Genomic DNA, 16,393 nt, shown 5'->3' on the forward strand with positions numbered 1-16,393 from the left:
ATAGGCACCCAATGTGCAAACAATAAATTCACAAAATGGGTAGGCTAATGTAACGGTTTTACCCACCATGGTATTGCTTATTCAGTCCGAATTTTTAATTGTAGACGAACCTACGACATGCCTACAAATAACGTATATTTGATTTATTTTTACCAAAAATTGATCTTATATAGTTAGTGCAAGCTGTATATGGAACCTGTATAAAGAGTCAAAACAAGTGTAACTATGTCTATGTACTGGATGTTATTATATGATAAATATCAATATGTATGTGATGTAGGCCTACGAGAAAATCTAAAAGATCTATTTATATAGTATAGAATTATAACATACGTTTTCTACTATACAGGTGTAAATGCGGTATATTAACTGATTAATATCAAGAGGTCTATGCTAGGAACAGTGCTACTTGGCAAACTTACAGCAAGATTTTAAGATAGAGATTTTAGAAACGAGAACATAATGAAATGAAGTCCTTCTCATTATTGTATTAAGATTAATAGTGGAATCAGACTGTGCAATGAAGGCCATTTTGACATTGTGAAGATGTACTTAAACCTAAGCGAGCTTTTAAAAAGAAATTTATTAAGGTTTGTCTGCTACGTGTTTTAATCAAGGCGAATCTATCGATATTAATGTAGGTCTGGCTGTTTTTCCATTTAGAATATTTGAATCTTATAATTGCTTGGAAGGCTATATTAATTCTGAATGAAGCAAATATGAGTGATCACAGTGAGGTTAAACTGGAAAGGCTACCGAAACGGTAATGGGTACAATTAAATAAATTACTACAATTATAGGGGAGATAAATTAGTTTTATTCAATAACTATAGTTAAAAATATAGACACAGTTCACACCGTTACTAAATACATTACATTTTTAAATTTCATAATGACAACATTCCTGTTTATAAAACCTTCATTCAAATTATCAATAAACGCATAATCATCATCACTGATAATCATTATATCCACACATCATTGATAATCATATTTTAGATCAGCAATGATAACTATCTTAGAACATCACCATTATCAATAAGTACATTATTTTTAATAATCATTATATATTAACACATTATCAATACTATTGATAGCATTAACAATATCAATTATCCATTCTTATAATCGCCATCCTTAGCATTATCAATCAAAACACTTTTAATTAGTCATTGATATAACATTATCTACTCTGATAATCATAATTAACAACAATGACATTATCAATGACAGCGTATTCAATATTAGTAGTAGGCCTACATGTACAAATACGTTGTAACTAAAGCATCATCCAATGATCGCCTTCTATAACATTATCAATAAGAACATTATCAACTTAGATGATTATTATTTCAACAGTAGCATTATCCACAAGGGCATTATCAAATATTCTTAAACATTAAAATCAATAATTCTAAAGAAAAATATCTTTATCTGTGACATTATTCATAAGACCTTGATCAAGTATAACGCTTATTATTGTTTTAAACTTTTAATATAATCAAATCAAATTATCATTATGTGGTCATTATTTCAACACCGACTTATTCTACATGTTATTGTTCTGTTCTGCACCCCTAAATAGAAAATGTATAAAAAATGAATAAATTGAAAAATATGTCAAAATGTGTTGATGGGCAAGCTTTAAAAATGATCAGATCTAATTTACAATGGAAAGAATTACAGTAGAATCGGCTCTAATTAACGTTCAAGATCAAAACTGTGGCTAAGATTAAAGATATTCCCATTTTATTTTAATGCATACTTTTGTTTTTGGGATAATAACAGTTTTCAAATCTAAATTCAATGAATCTATTAAATAATTTACAGATACCTGAGAATAAATGCCATAACTTAAGGCGCCAAAAACAACTTCAACGATAAAATACGATAAATTTAACAAATTTAGAAATTCTATTTAATTTTAAAATTTTAGAAATACAAAATCCATTTCTCCCACTGAACACACAAATATGAGTTTTGGTAATAGAGTTAAGTAATTTAAATTTAAGGATGTTAAAGGATTGTCCTAGTAAGCTAAAACTGTCTGATAAGTAATGGCGGTGACAGCCTCTCGAGACTTGGGATGCAAACAGGGGTCAGACTGACTCAATGTGGACAACACTGTCGAGGCTAAATTCAGAATGCGGCTACTCTCAAAGACGCCGTCTGAGAGGGTTCTCCCATGAAAATTGTTGACGAATTTAATTTTGCTTTCTGACACTTTTCAGGCATATTCCACTCTGTACGCCCTTTGGCACCGCCACTGCTTATAAGCATATATTTTCACCATTGCCCTTTTCTTACATGATATAAAGTAGAATCTATAAATTGACCCACACAGCAAGCCATTCTATGTCAAGAGAAACGTTACCCCTGTATACAATTGATAAAGCAATAATGATGCAGTTCAAATTTATAATAGGCGGGACTAATTCGTGCAATGCTATTCGAAAGCATTAATTTGCTAAAAACTTCTATCAAATTACTGCAAATTGATCATTAATGAAGTGAAAGTGCAATTTACACATGAATGTGACAATTACTAAAGATCAGAGGAAATATTTACAACCTGAAATGCATCATTTCTTATTTATAATTAGACACACATGTAGCAATCAATTAAAAAAAATGGCGAAAATTTCACGATGTCATTTCAATGTTGGTAGAGTTGATGTCAAAATTATACACAAAACTTCACAACCAAGAAAATCTTTCGTCAACTTTGTTCAATCAAACACCGATTACTTTGACTTGCCTTCAATGAACTAATGAAATCGGATTTGTTTATCACCTGTATCACCCTGATATCCGACATTCAGCTTCTTTTCATCAAATATGGCAAATAAAATACAGCTGATGCTACACCAACAAATTCTTCTTTAAATTATAATTCGAAATGGCGCATCGTATCTGACTAATTATCTAAATCACTAGACTAATTATTGACATTCAACAAGTAAAAAACGTAAACAACAATAATAATAATAATTTATTTACACACAACATTCCAGATGGCAGTAAAGTTGGCACGGATTTCATGCAATTATAATCTGTGCCAACTTTGATTTCTAAATAGACTAATGGTATCTAAAAGTAGATTAACCTTGTAAAGGAGCATCACGACCGACAAGAAAGACAAATCATCAGTTTTACAGTTATAAATTTGTTGTAAAGAGCAAAGTGAATAAAATCGAAATAAAATGAATGGAGTTTTACGTCCTACTTTTCCGCCCCATATGGGCTAATGAAGACGGGCAACGCCCTGTAGGGTACAATGAGGGAAATTTTGCCAGGACAACAAATAAAATCGAATTTTACGTCCTACTTCTCTGCACAAATGGTCACTGAAATTAAGATATACGTCACAAATTAAGAACTTCCAGAGTAAGATGCCTAACTCCTGTATTGGCTTTTTAAACCGAAAAACAATAGCTGTTAATGAAATATGACGTCTATATTATAAATGGCAATGGCGTCTATTTTCACAGAATATAATATGTTTAAGATAAGTCATATCTATGAAAACAACAATGTTTATAACTGAATGTCTCTCCCGTGTATTATAAATCGTATATACAATGTGTATGTCTGACTTATATTTAATGTAAATATGAAGAGTTCCATTAAAAAGTAAAAATGAACAATATTCAGGCGGTCTCTTGGGATCCACAAATAAAATAATAGATGTTTTTTAAATGTTTTCTTTATAGCCGCGTCAAACCTGACTGTACCGTTTGTGATCTTACAGCGGCTGAAAATGTACTATAGGTCGCAGTAAAATGTGAAGAATAATAGAGAAAAAGTGCCTTAAAATTACAAACTTAAAAAAACTCACACAACGAGTTAAGCACAAAGGAGGTGAGAGGTACATGCATATATCATTTGAGAAATTAATCCCCTCTGTGTTTCTCTACGACGATCGCAATGCTCTCAATATTTAAGCAATCTAGGCACTCAATGTAATAGAGATAACTAATATAGCACTAAAAGCGATAGAACAATAACATAGGAAAACAGACACAATAACAAACACTCTGAAAACAATCGCATAAACTTGATTCACAAGACGAACGCTTTGAAGTACCATTTTACAGTCGTTTTTTATTAAGAGCATTCAATATATTGCTCTAGTGCCAAAATCTTTTAAGAAAAACTGTATTATCCAAGGTGTTAATATCCAATCAGACTCAAATAAAATCACCCTTTGTATTCCGGATTGTATTCTGCAATTCCAAATGTGCTGACGAAGTGTTTTTGTGTATGATGGAAAAGGATTAGTCTCAAGATTGGCTTCACTAGTCCTAACACTTTCCAATCTCCAAAATTTATCCAAAGAGTTATGACGTCAGCATGTATTCAGTAATGATAATGATATGAAAATAAGGCTAAAGGGAGAATTCACTTTACACAATATTCAAAACTTTAAAAAATAAAAACACACAAAAATAACTTAAGATTGAGGTTGAAAAAGTGCCAGCACTATTGTCTCCTACAACTGCCCATACATCCTTTTTCTGGGGCATTTTACCATCAGGCCAACAGTGACTTGTTACAGACATAAACTCATCCGTGCTGATAGCCACGTTCTTTGTATTATTAAAATTACAATTTCCATGGATTTCCAGAACACGATACTCTGCAAAGGCCAGTTCACAATCACACATTGGAAGAACATTTCCCAACTTGATGGTTTTGATTGTGCCATACTCATAGTCGCGCACGAAACTCAGATTTGAAAGGCGTGTATCGGAAATGATGAGTGATATCGCATGAGGAAATTCTTCGAACGATCCCTTTTCAATTCTGTGTAGTGGGTTTTCTGTCAGATCCAGCTCCGTGATTGTGGTTCCGACCAAGTCGTCCATTTTAATTTCAGAGATGGAATTTCCTGAAAGTGACACGTAATTCAAGACTTTGAAATCTTTAAAAAATTTTGGAATTTCGCGAATTTGCATGTTGTTGAGGTACAATTTCTGTAGGCAGGATTCTAAGCCATCTAAATGGGTATTTTCAATTTCAACTAAGACATTGGTCAAATCTAGTACTTCCAGACAATACGATCCATTAAAAGAGTGTTTTGGGATTGTTTTAATTGGACTGTTATTCAATTTGAGTATTTTAAGGCTGGATAATGAAGATAAAGCTGCAGATGGAATGGTGTTCAATTCTGATTTCTCTAATCTTAATTCTTTCAGTTTTAAACCATTGAAGGAATCTGTCTTGAAACTTTGTCCATTGATGTAATTATTACTGAGAGAAAGAGTCCTAAGTTTGGACATTCCCTCGAAGGTGTTGCTCGGAATGCTCTTGATGCTGTTTTGGGAAACGTCCAATTTAGTTAAATTTTTCAGAGTCTTAACTTCTTCTGGGATGTGATCCAACTGATTTGCACCTATATCCAAACTTCCGGTTATTACGACATTAGCCAAGGCACCATTTTCAATTCCTTTTAAATAACAATCATGAAGAGAAAGATCCTTCAATTTAAGTTCCAATCCAGAGAACAACGATACAGGAACCAAACCTTCGCCAAATTGGTAGTTCTTGTTCAAGTACAGATACCGAAGCTTGGTCATTCCCTTAAGATATTTCATGGTATCTGTGAAAGGCATGCTTATATCGTTTAATCCAAGGTATCGAAGACCTTTGATGTTCATAAATGCATCATCTGTAATCATAACTCCACGGTTTTGATTGAAATCCAGGGCGATGATTGGTAAGTTTTCAGGAAAGTCTGCTTTGGATACTCGGGCTATTATGTTCTTACTGAGCTTGAGATGCATTGGCCGACCGTAATTTTGAAACTTATTGAGATCTCTCGGTACACTAGAGCTACCAAGGTTGCTGCAGTCTATCATCAAATGGGGTCCCAGTTTTTCTGAAGGGTGGTCTTCACATTTGCATCCTTCCAGGCAAAGTTGTTCACAGAAGGTTGAAGATGCAAGCAGCAGAGAGGCAATGAAGGTTAGATAAATTGGCGCCATTTTGGAACTGAAAAGAGAAAACAGAAACTTATGGTGAATATGCTCTAAGAGTTATAAGATGCAGGTTATATAAGGTCGATATGGCAACACAGAATTAGACATAACTAATCACATTAAAAATCAACCTACTTATAGCTTTGTCGGTACTTTTTGCATTAATCGGATAGAAATAAAAATCCGTACATGAAAGACAATTCCATTAATCAAAATCCCGTCCAAAGTATGGCAAAATCGTCAGTAAAAGTTGTATAGTAGTGGATTCCTCCAAAGAGATGTACCATCATGTGTCTGAAAAGAGTAATCATGTTGTGCTGTGCGAGCAAACAGGCAAAATGTTTAAATCATTTTCGACGTAACTTGGGTCATTTGAAATTTCGTTTATCAGTATTAAATCGCATGGCTCTATTCTACGGGTTAACTATACTGGCGTTGATTTGATCTGATTTTACACTTATTGATAATTCGAATGTACTTGAATTGATCAGTGAGGGGTCTTGCATGGGTTTTATTTAGTCAGAGGTGTTATTTGATAACATCAGTAATAGGTCTTATGTTGATTTTGACCAGTTCGAGGATTTTACCTTGATTTCGTACGATAAGATCAGGTGGAAGCCTTACCCGTTTTTGATAAGATAAGTTGTTAGTCTTAACCTTTTTAGATAAAACCAGTTGTCAATCTTCCCCTTTTGGATAGGAACAGTTGTCAGTCTTAACCTTTGTCGATAGGATGAGTAAAGTTGCTGGTCTTACCCTTTTTTGATAAGATCAGTTTTTAGTATTACCCTTTTTAGATAGGATCAGTTTTTAGTCTTACCCTTTTTGCGATAGGATCAGCTGGAAGGCTTACCCTTCTTCTATAGGATCAGTTGTTTGTCTTACGTTGTTCCTATTTGATTAAATCAGTTGAAAGCCTTTGATTGTTCTGATTTGATTAGATCAGTAGAAGTCAGAAAATTTTAGTGGGCGACAAGGTTTCAACACAAATCATAATTAGTCTCAGATCGACAGACAGAATCGTGATAATCAGAACAAGCAAAGTTGATAGGATTCAAATAACACAATAGAGTGCTACTACATTTATCACTTATGTCAATTGGGTACTTTGTCTGTGACATGAGTTTATTCGATTCTTCCTGCCATTTCAATTTAAAAGGTTACTAGGTAATCTAGGTTGATAATCATTCACTCTATTTTACTTTGAAATCACAAGGAACCAACGTGAATGCGCTTATTCAAACTGCGTAAGAAGTCCATAGGCCGAATCAATACATCGGGTGGACAGGAAATAAATTCAAATAGCTATTCTAGATAGTTTAAGATGGACTGTGAAAAAATATATCATTGCAATCACATGTAGAGCAAAACTTGAAAAAATATTATTCATTGAATCCCCTTATCAACATTCAACCTTTATCTATTTTTGACTGTTCGTTGTTTGACGTCTGACGTTTGACGTTTGACAATTGTTGTTTTCAGACTGATAGAGTTCAATTTATATCTGAAATTACCATTTGAATCTTTTACGTTTTGAATCAAATTTAAATTAAGGTTTTCATAATAACAGCTTGAAAGCATATATATTGACAATATTCGTTAGAAGTTGATAGAAATCATTTGGTGTAGTAAACCCTTAATTCGAAAGACTAAGAAACTAGAAACCATAAACGTTTCCTGTATAAGTCAAATCAAAATGAAGCTGAAATCCTATCGTGACTAGAATCTTGACTTCCATCGCCTCATTTAATCCCTAAATGATACCATAGACACGTTTTCACTATATATTTAAAAGATGTCCATTTCAATCATTCTTCTCCGAACAAGCATTATAAAAAACCATTTAATTTTAATTGAGCCAGTCTAAAGAAACTGTATGACAATATGAAAGGAAATTATATGGAATTCCCGAATGATTTGATAACAGAAATTCAAATTAGAATTAAAAGCAATTGCCAATATTGCATTAAATGTGAATTCAATGAAGCAATCAATATGGTAAACGTGAATTATATCACAATATTCAGATATTTTATGTTTTGTTGATTTTTCTTTTGGACCCAACTTCCATACATTTTTTTCATTCCTTATGGTTCATTACTTTCCTAGTTTTCATGTACTAACATATAAAGGAATAAAAATCAACACCTGATCTCGAAAGCACTAGCCGAATTGAATATTTTTTCAGTGTGCCTAAATTGGACGGAAACCGCGAACTCATCGTTATAATGACATGGTAGCTTTAAGGCGTATAACATATTCTGAATAATCTATAGGCCTATTGTTGTTCAATTTTATGACACTGATATGTTTCCTAGGCAACATCATGTAAACAAATACTGTTTATTTTCCAACTATTGTCAGTTTTCAAATAAGATCTTGCCAGTCAATGATTGTACCATTCACAATTTCTCAGAATCAACCAGCGATCAAACCATTTCGCGGTTAAATACTCAAATCAAATTCATACCAAGAATTTTTTGTACATAATTACCGAGAATCTATAGCATTGCCAGAAAAGATGCAAATTGGCGTTTTTCAAGAAAAAATCTAAATTGATAAAGATGACGATCCACTGACCATATCCACTCAGAATTGGAAATTGGGTATCGGCGCACAGTCTTCCAACAACCCCGTCTCATTTCTCGATCGTTGTAACTTACCTCAACGCGCAGTAACCTAGGCTACGAGATCTGATTTCATCAGCTACCACCAAACATCTTTACTAAAATCTCAAATAACAGAATAATATGCCTTCAGGATAGATACTTTCTATTAAGAGATTTTGTTTTCCGTTTTGGTGTCATTATCAATCATGTAGCGGTTTCAATTATATGTCTTAACATTTACTTGAACACGATCCAATCAACCGGAAGTGCTAATTTTTCAAGATTTTCACGTCTGCTATCTATTAAACATCTCGTTAATTCTCACCGTTTGAAGAGATGTGGAATGATGAAAAAAGGATGTACTTACATTAATGTTTAAAATCTAGGGTTAGAAAGTTGTTGAGTTGTGACGGTAGGGTCAAGCAATCTATTCTGACTTGTTTAATCTGAAAAATAGACGAGTCAGAGATATCATGAGGTGTAAAGAGGAAGACGATAATTTCACTTAATAAAAACAAATTATATTTCCATTGGTTCTAGTATCTATAATTAAAAATACTCTTTTTCCTAATACTCTCTCAAGGACCTGTTATCAACTCATTTCCTTGTCTTCCACCCCACCCCCGCATCCTTAAAAAAACCCACTATATTTATATGAGTATCAAATCTTTAAATATTTCAAGTCGTTTCATTATAGAAATTGAATTCTTATCATTTAACGATAAGTAAGTATAATGATAAGTATGATATCACCACTTTTTTCATCTAGTTCGGATAATTAAAATTCAAAGTAACATAGTTTGCTGAACTGTTCTAATTAATATTTAATAATTACAGCAGATTTGAAACATTTTTTCACGTATTGAAATTTCAAAGTAAAAATTAAATGCAATCAATTATCCTGGTTTACTTTTCATTCTTCGGTGTTGTAATCATTCACACCCATTCAACCATGATGGAAGAAAATCAGCTCAGCTCTTTGAAGAGACCAGTCAAAGTTGTATTTGTTTACTGTTTTATTTTTCGTTGATTCTTAGATCACAAAAACTTAAGATTCTTCTTACATTCTGTTACAACAATTAATTGTCGTGTTCCATATCATTTGATAAGAAGAGACTGCAGCAGCAATAATAATCGTACCGTTTTGACAGTCCATGCGTCTATTGAAAGGTCGTGTTGTGTCTTGTCGTGTCGTAACTGTCATGGCGATTCTTGTGAATAAACGCCTTAATGAATAAAGAAGTCATCTGTTTACGAGAACGTGAAACATCCATCGATTTATTTCTAATGAAAACGGCGCGACCATTGAATGAACAATAAAAAAAGAAAAGTAATGAACTACCGACTACTTTATAACTGACGGTAACTGACCTAGCAATGAGCAAAACATATTTAAAATTCATTTCTCACTGTGTACGCGTGCGTAGTTGGAACTTTGCGTAATATGTTATAAAATGTAAATCACTGATTGGGTTTAGCCTTATTACCTACATTCTAGATGAAAACGGGATCACGTCAGGTGAGTGTTAGAGAATTAAACTGACATACTGAATCAGACCTTAAAGTGATATTATGAACATAGAATTTAAGTTTTCGAAATGGTCAATATGAGTATATTTTCATCAGTTAGCTTAAGAATAAAGTTACAACAGAATCCCTGTAAAATCTGGAAAATTGGAAAATTCATAAAACTAAGTAATTTTTGAAAAACGCTTAATCTTGACATTACATATTTATGGATAATTACTATTTTTTTTGGATTTATCGGATTATATAAGGATCCTGTTATGTTATTTATGACACCAGGTATATCTACTAGCTCTTATTCGCCAAGTTTAAAATTCTTAAATTTTATGTTAATTCTAAGACGTAGTAGGCCTTTCACTTTAAGGTATAGAGAAGATATGGCAGGTAAAATAGTGATTCACACACGTACGCACATCGTCTTAGCGAAAAAAGGGGGTGCCCGAGAAGCTTTTATTTTCGAAAGTTTAAGAGTTCTTTGTTTTGGTCAAGACCTTGGCCTCTGGCTCTTCTTCAAGGGATACCAGGAGTTAGTCTAAGCAGTCTAAGGGTATTTGAAGTCCACATGATCAAGGGAATCACAAGGTTTAAACCTACACGTCTGGTAAGCATTAAAATTGAAAAAAAGTAATATTGATTACACAGGGAGACCATTGACTTAATACAAACAAGACTATTCTTGATTAGAGTCATCAATTATTGAATTTAAAATTGTCTCCGATTGTATTTAGATATCTAAGGTTACCATCTAGTAAGAAGAATTGTGACTCTCGAGGTATTATGAATATTAATCAAAATGATTAACGTGTACTTTAGGCTGTTGGCTAACATCTTCGATGTTTGTGGTTGTTGAACCCGCCTTGGTCTTCCTTTGGTTGTAAAACATCTTTGTTGTTGTTGAGCCAATCCTCCTCTGTGGCTCTCGAATATCCATCTTGTTGGTTGTTGGACATCCATCTTGTTGGTTGTTGGACATCCATCTTTTTGGTTGTTGGACATCCATCTTGTTGGTTGTTGAGCAATTACGTCGTGTCCCTGGTTTCTGAGTATTTATCCTGGTGGTTGTTGAACATCCATCTTGTTGGTTGTTGAGCATAAAAACTCGCTCTCTTGTTCCTGAGTATTATGTTGGTGGTGGTTGTTGAACCTATCCAGCTCTTCTATTCTTGTACATCGATCTAAATAGTTGTTGTTAAAATACAGATGTGGCATTACCTTTTGATCTTTGCGGACCAATATCCAAAACTGGTACTGTACCAAGAGTACACGATAAGGCGGCAAATTTTGGACTGCTGTGACGTCAGAACATGATTGATAAATACTCACTTCGGCTCAATTAGGTACGAAATCTTTACTTGCATGATATTTTTATTACCCTGTAGTGAACATGTTTTTGCAGATATAACCAAAAACATGGAAACTCGTGTCAAAATACACAATGAAATTGTCAAAAATCGTAAGACAAAATGACATATTGTGATCAGTTAATGTGATTAGTTTAATGAAACAGGGAATTGTAATGTCGAGAATCGACAATTTTTCCCCATTATCTAATTGTTTGACATTAAAAAACATTGCTGCAGAGAATAAGAACCATTATTCCAAATAACAAGCGTATTCGCTTACTGATAAGGTCTACAAGAATATGTAATGTTAACATTTAAGTAAACTCAAAAGAAATGAGTGCGGGCTAGTAAGTCGGATGACTTATTCTAGAATATTGAACTATGACGGCGAAATACATATACAAATGATTTGAGGTGCAAAAATGAAAGGAAAAGCAGCCACTTACAACAGTAAGGAACGCGACGATGAAATAGAAAATTTAACGGGATGGGGTGTCATTACTTCTTGTGATACCACTGAAGAACAATTATAACACTTGCAAAATGAAAGATTTAGGACTTCATTTAATTTCCTAATAAGATTAGGGGGAAGCCAACTGGACAAGTAACCAATCATCCTGTAAATCAATAAGACAATGTGATAACGGCTATATCAAGTATCCACAACTAATGGTAACAGTTTATTCTTATCTCAAACAAGGCGAATTGCAGTTCCATGCAATCCGAAATAGGAGGCAATCGCTTATAATGTAAAACAATTACGGCCCATGTTAGTTCCGGGACTATTATGACCTTCTAACACATTAATTGTTCAAAGCCTAGACTTGAATCACACCATCAGATGCTTTATCTCTGCTAATAAAGCGGCCAGCTTGTTTCAGCAGCCTTTTTGATCAATTGAGCTTGGGCGCTAAATTGATGATAGGTAATGTGACTTGCAATTGAATTTTCCAAGACAGTTATGATCATTCCCTCGATTGAAAAATAGGCGGTGTCGCCACATGCCACCAGTTGTACGAGCTCTACTTTCGATCAAAGATTACAGTTTGCCACCTGGTTGTCAAGGGCCATCACACAGGTGCTCTCAGTTGTTAGTGTCGCCCAAGTCATGCCATGTACAGTGGATCAGATGCGATGTTTTGTTTTGCCAGTCTACCTTAGCAAACCTTTCGTACGGTAAACGCATGACTGTCAGTGGCGGAGCCAAAGGGAAGACAGAGTGGGTAGCCGGCCTCGCACCCCCGAATGCAAGCTTTTCGGGCATGACTCTCATAACTAGGTAAGGAATTCGGGAAACCTCAGATATTTCCCCGATACTCATGATAAGTTTAGAAAACCTCTTTACAATCCCTTTGCTAGGATATCCAAATCCATGAAAGTAATGGGGTGCAATAATGGATCTTCTATCTTAAAAAATAGGTCACGTCTGTCTTATCGCATGCAGACATCGGTGAACTGGAATTCAATTCAAACAATCGTTTCATTAGACGTCTTAATGACATACATGGAACATCAACCAAAGTTTTCTATTCAGTTCTTTCATGTCTTAATCTATCCTTTTATCCGAGTCAAAATATTGACCAACTTTGATACAGGCGACAAACCGCTCCATTCTATTATCGTTGGCAACCGTCGTCAGTAAACAGAACCCTGTAGTTCAATCTTAAATAGATAGTCATTGATTTGACCTACATTTGAAACAGATGAGTACTTCATTCTTTCACATCAGGTTCAAATGTATCGGACTTAATGCAACGTCATCCTGATCAATTAATAGCAGAGCTAAAGCCAGTCTTATCAGAGCCTATATAGGCTCTGGTCTTATCAAAAGACCAAACCTTCGTTCGTTTTTTTATAAGCGTTTATTTTTTATATAGCCACTTCCGTTAAGGTCTAACTACAACCCTGTTGAACGTTCGTCAAATTAACCTTTCAACCTAACTCAATGACGTAAGCTTATCCAATTAAATTTCTACCTTCTTCAACGCTGGCATTTTGTGACGCGGTGTTAATCAGGTCAGGTTAAAAGATTAATCGAGCCCAGTGCTGCCTTTTCAGCAACTCCGAAACTAGCAACAATCACCTCACGGAAAACAATTATTTCTGCTTCTTAACTCAGAAAAATTAACGTGAAACCTCCCTGCCCAAATATCCAATGGTAAACATATTTGCAACCGGCAAGTGTTTCGCTCCTTCGTACGCCAACCCTTTCATGTCAGAGTGGGAACGCGATGTATTACCCCTGTGTCCATTTGACCAATTGTTTTATGGCCGTTTTCTGGATGATATTTGCAATTTCTTTGAAATTCTCAATAATCACCATCTACGCATTAAACTAACTGCTAACGTTAGTCACAAGAGTATATTTTGAGCAAAATGATACTCATCAACTAATGCTTAAACCATATGTAGGAGAAACCAAAAATAATTTATGCACTCATTTTACGATCACAGATCAGATAGAATTAAATAATAACGTGCCTGATTTTGTCATTTTCAACTTGGACATCAGATGATGGAAATTCCGTCAAGCTAAGGACACTAAATACAGCAAGACCGATAGAACTAAATATCATCATAATGCAGGCTTAATACCCTTTTTGTCTCGATCAATACCACCAGCAATGGAGGAAGTAAGATACCCCATGACCTTTATGAGAGTCTGCAAGAAGAATTCTATCATGTCTATGAACAAAAGATGATTGTCACCTACTCGAAAGGTTCAAAGAACTTAAATGACAACCTTGTTCATGGTAATCTAAAACGAATTAGTATATAACAAACTAACCTCTCGCCAAATGATCAGATCAGAACAGAGGAAAAATACAGTTTAAGAGCGCTTATTTCAATGAAGTATTTTGTTTCATCCCAAGGCTGTACTAGTGGGAAAATCAAATCCTCTCTGTCCCCGAAACGCAATCAAATAAAATCGATATCATTTCTTGTTAACTAATGTTCTATAAAGTAAAAATGACAAAAAGTGTAATTTATAAAAAATAACATTTTGTTATTGTGAACACTTACTATCATGATGACCATCTTCATAGGCCTACTGTCGGTGACAGCTTGTGGACACTTGAATATGTCAGAATAGGTGGAATTATAGCGACGAACTTTGTTAGTCGTAAAAAAATCATATAAATATAAATGCGAAACTTTTAGAGGTATATGTCAAATTCAATTAATATGTTAGTGGTATATTGTTAAAATAGAATTGTAGTGATATATTATTAATGTAAGTGAATATTGTTGGTGTATTATTAATGTAAGTGAATATTGTTTGTTGGTGTATTATTAATGTAAGTGAATATTGTTGGTATATTAATAATGTAAGTGAATATTGTTGGTGTATCATTAATGTAAGTGGATATTGTTGGTGTATTATTAATGTAAGTGAATATTGTTGGTGTATTATTAATGTAAGTGAATATTGTTGGTGTATTATTAATGTAAGTGAATATTGTTGGTATATTAATAATGTAAGTGGATATTGTTGGTGTATTATTAATGTAAGTGAATATAATTGGTGTATTATTAATGTGAATATTGTGAGTGTAAACTAATGCCACTTTATGATTTACTAGCCAATACTTTAACCTAACACAGTCTTAATTTGTTTTTCAGTATGCTACTCCTAGCATCAGTGAAAAGATCATGTCGATGGAGAAAATTGCTCCTGAAGTCAGCGGTATTGATATTATTCATAATTATCATTTTACGTTTCACACCAATTCGTTTCTTTTCATTTCAATGTGGTTTTCATCCATTTACAAATAGCACATGTTTTACGGACATAAGAGAACATAGCTATAGATTCATCCACAATGAGCCTGGATTGTGTGACGGTGACGTTTTCCTACTTTTTATGGTTCTTTCAGTCCCTAGTGATTTCACCCTCCGACAACAGATCAGAGAATCATGGGGATCCCTCGCTTCACGGGATCGTGGTATCCGTTTAGCATTCATACTTGCCCAATCAGAATCGAAAACGTTCAAGGAAAAAATCGCAGAAGAGAGTAAAACTCATCATGACATTATACAGAAAGATTTCATAGATTCGTACAGAAATCTAACTTTAAAATCAGAGTCCATCTTACATTTCGCAGCTTTTTATTGTCAAAATGCTCAATTTATTGTTAAAACCGATTCGGACATATTTGTAAATGTGCCGTTGTTATTAGATATCTTAAATGATTTCAAAGAAGGAGCGGATATTTTAGGATATACAAAAAGAGTACGCTTGCCATTTCGGGACAAATCGAACAAGTGGCACATTGATTATTCGGAGTATCCATTAACCTTTTATCCAGACTATGTGGACGGTTCCTGTTATGTGATTCCAAGAACATTCATTAAGCCTTTATTCCAAATGTCTTTGAAAACAAGACTGCTCAGTATGGAGGACGTGTATGTTACGGGTATATTACGCTCAAGAATATCATTACCACTGCGCTATCATAATCGATTCTCTTTGAAACCATGCGTTTTTGATTCATGTGACAGTTTTTGGTATGCAACTTGTAACGTAGGCCTACATGAAAACGAAATGACTCAATTGTGGAGAACTTTTCGGAAGTGTTTAGATTTTTATGAATAGTTACACGACATTCATTTATATTGCAAAAGTACGACCTGGAGCGTACTTGTAATATCATCGTGTCCAAACCACACCCTATCCGTCATACTTCCTCGGGCACGTGGTAACACAAGTGAGATAAAATTACTTATTCATAGCTAAATTTGGTCCAATCAAAATTGGCCCTACAGTATTGGTAACAAATTTCAGCCAATGAAAACAAATCACTCGTTATGACGCTTTGTTTGTGAACATACACAAAACGAAAGAAATGTGCCATGACATTTTTTGATGAATATGTACGGTACAAAAGTGAGTAATATTTTCGTTAAAGAATTGAAGCCGAGAGAAATCAAA

General features: G+C 34.1%; 2 protein-coding genes across 2 annotated transcripts; one reads left to right on the top strand and one right to left on the bottom strand.

Annotated features, from left to right (window-relative positions):
• Positions 1–4,406: 4,406 nt before the first annotated feature.
• Positions 4,407–5,987, bottom strand: LOTGIDRAFT_171718 (hypothetical protein; the record flags this gene model as incomplete). Its single annotated transcript, XM_009047915.1, has 1 exon — positions 4,407–5,987. One exon carries the CDS (start codon positions 5,985–5,987, stop codon positions 4,407–4,409), a length of 1,581 nt encoding a protein of 526 aa, XP_009046163.1.
• Positions 5,988–15,295: 9,308 nt separating this feature from the next.
• On the top strand, positions 15,296–15,958 carry LOTGIDRAFT_95957 (hypothetical protein; the record flags this gene model as incomplete). Its single annotated transcript, XM_009047916.1, has 1 exon — positions 15,296–15,958. A coding segment is annotated over one exon (663 nt), but the record flags the coding sequence as incomplete, so codon positions are not given.
• Positions 15,959–16,393: the final 435 nt, after the last annotated feature.

Source organism: Lottia gigantea (genome assembly GCF_000327385.1).
Source record: "Lottia gigantea unplaced genomic scaffold LOTGIsca_119, whole genome shotgun sequence".
Taxonomy (NCBI): Eukaryota; Metazoa; Mollusca; class Gastropoda; family Lottiidae; genus Lottia; species Lottia gigantea.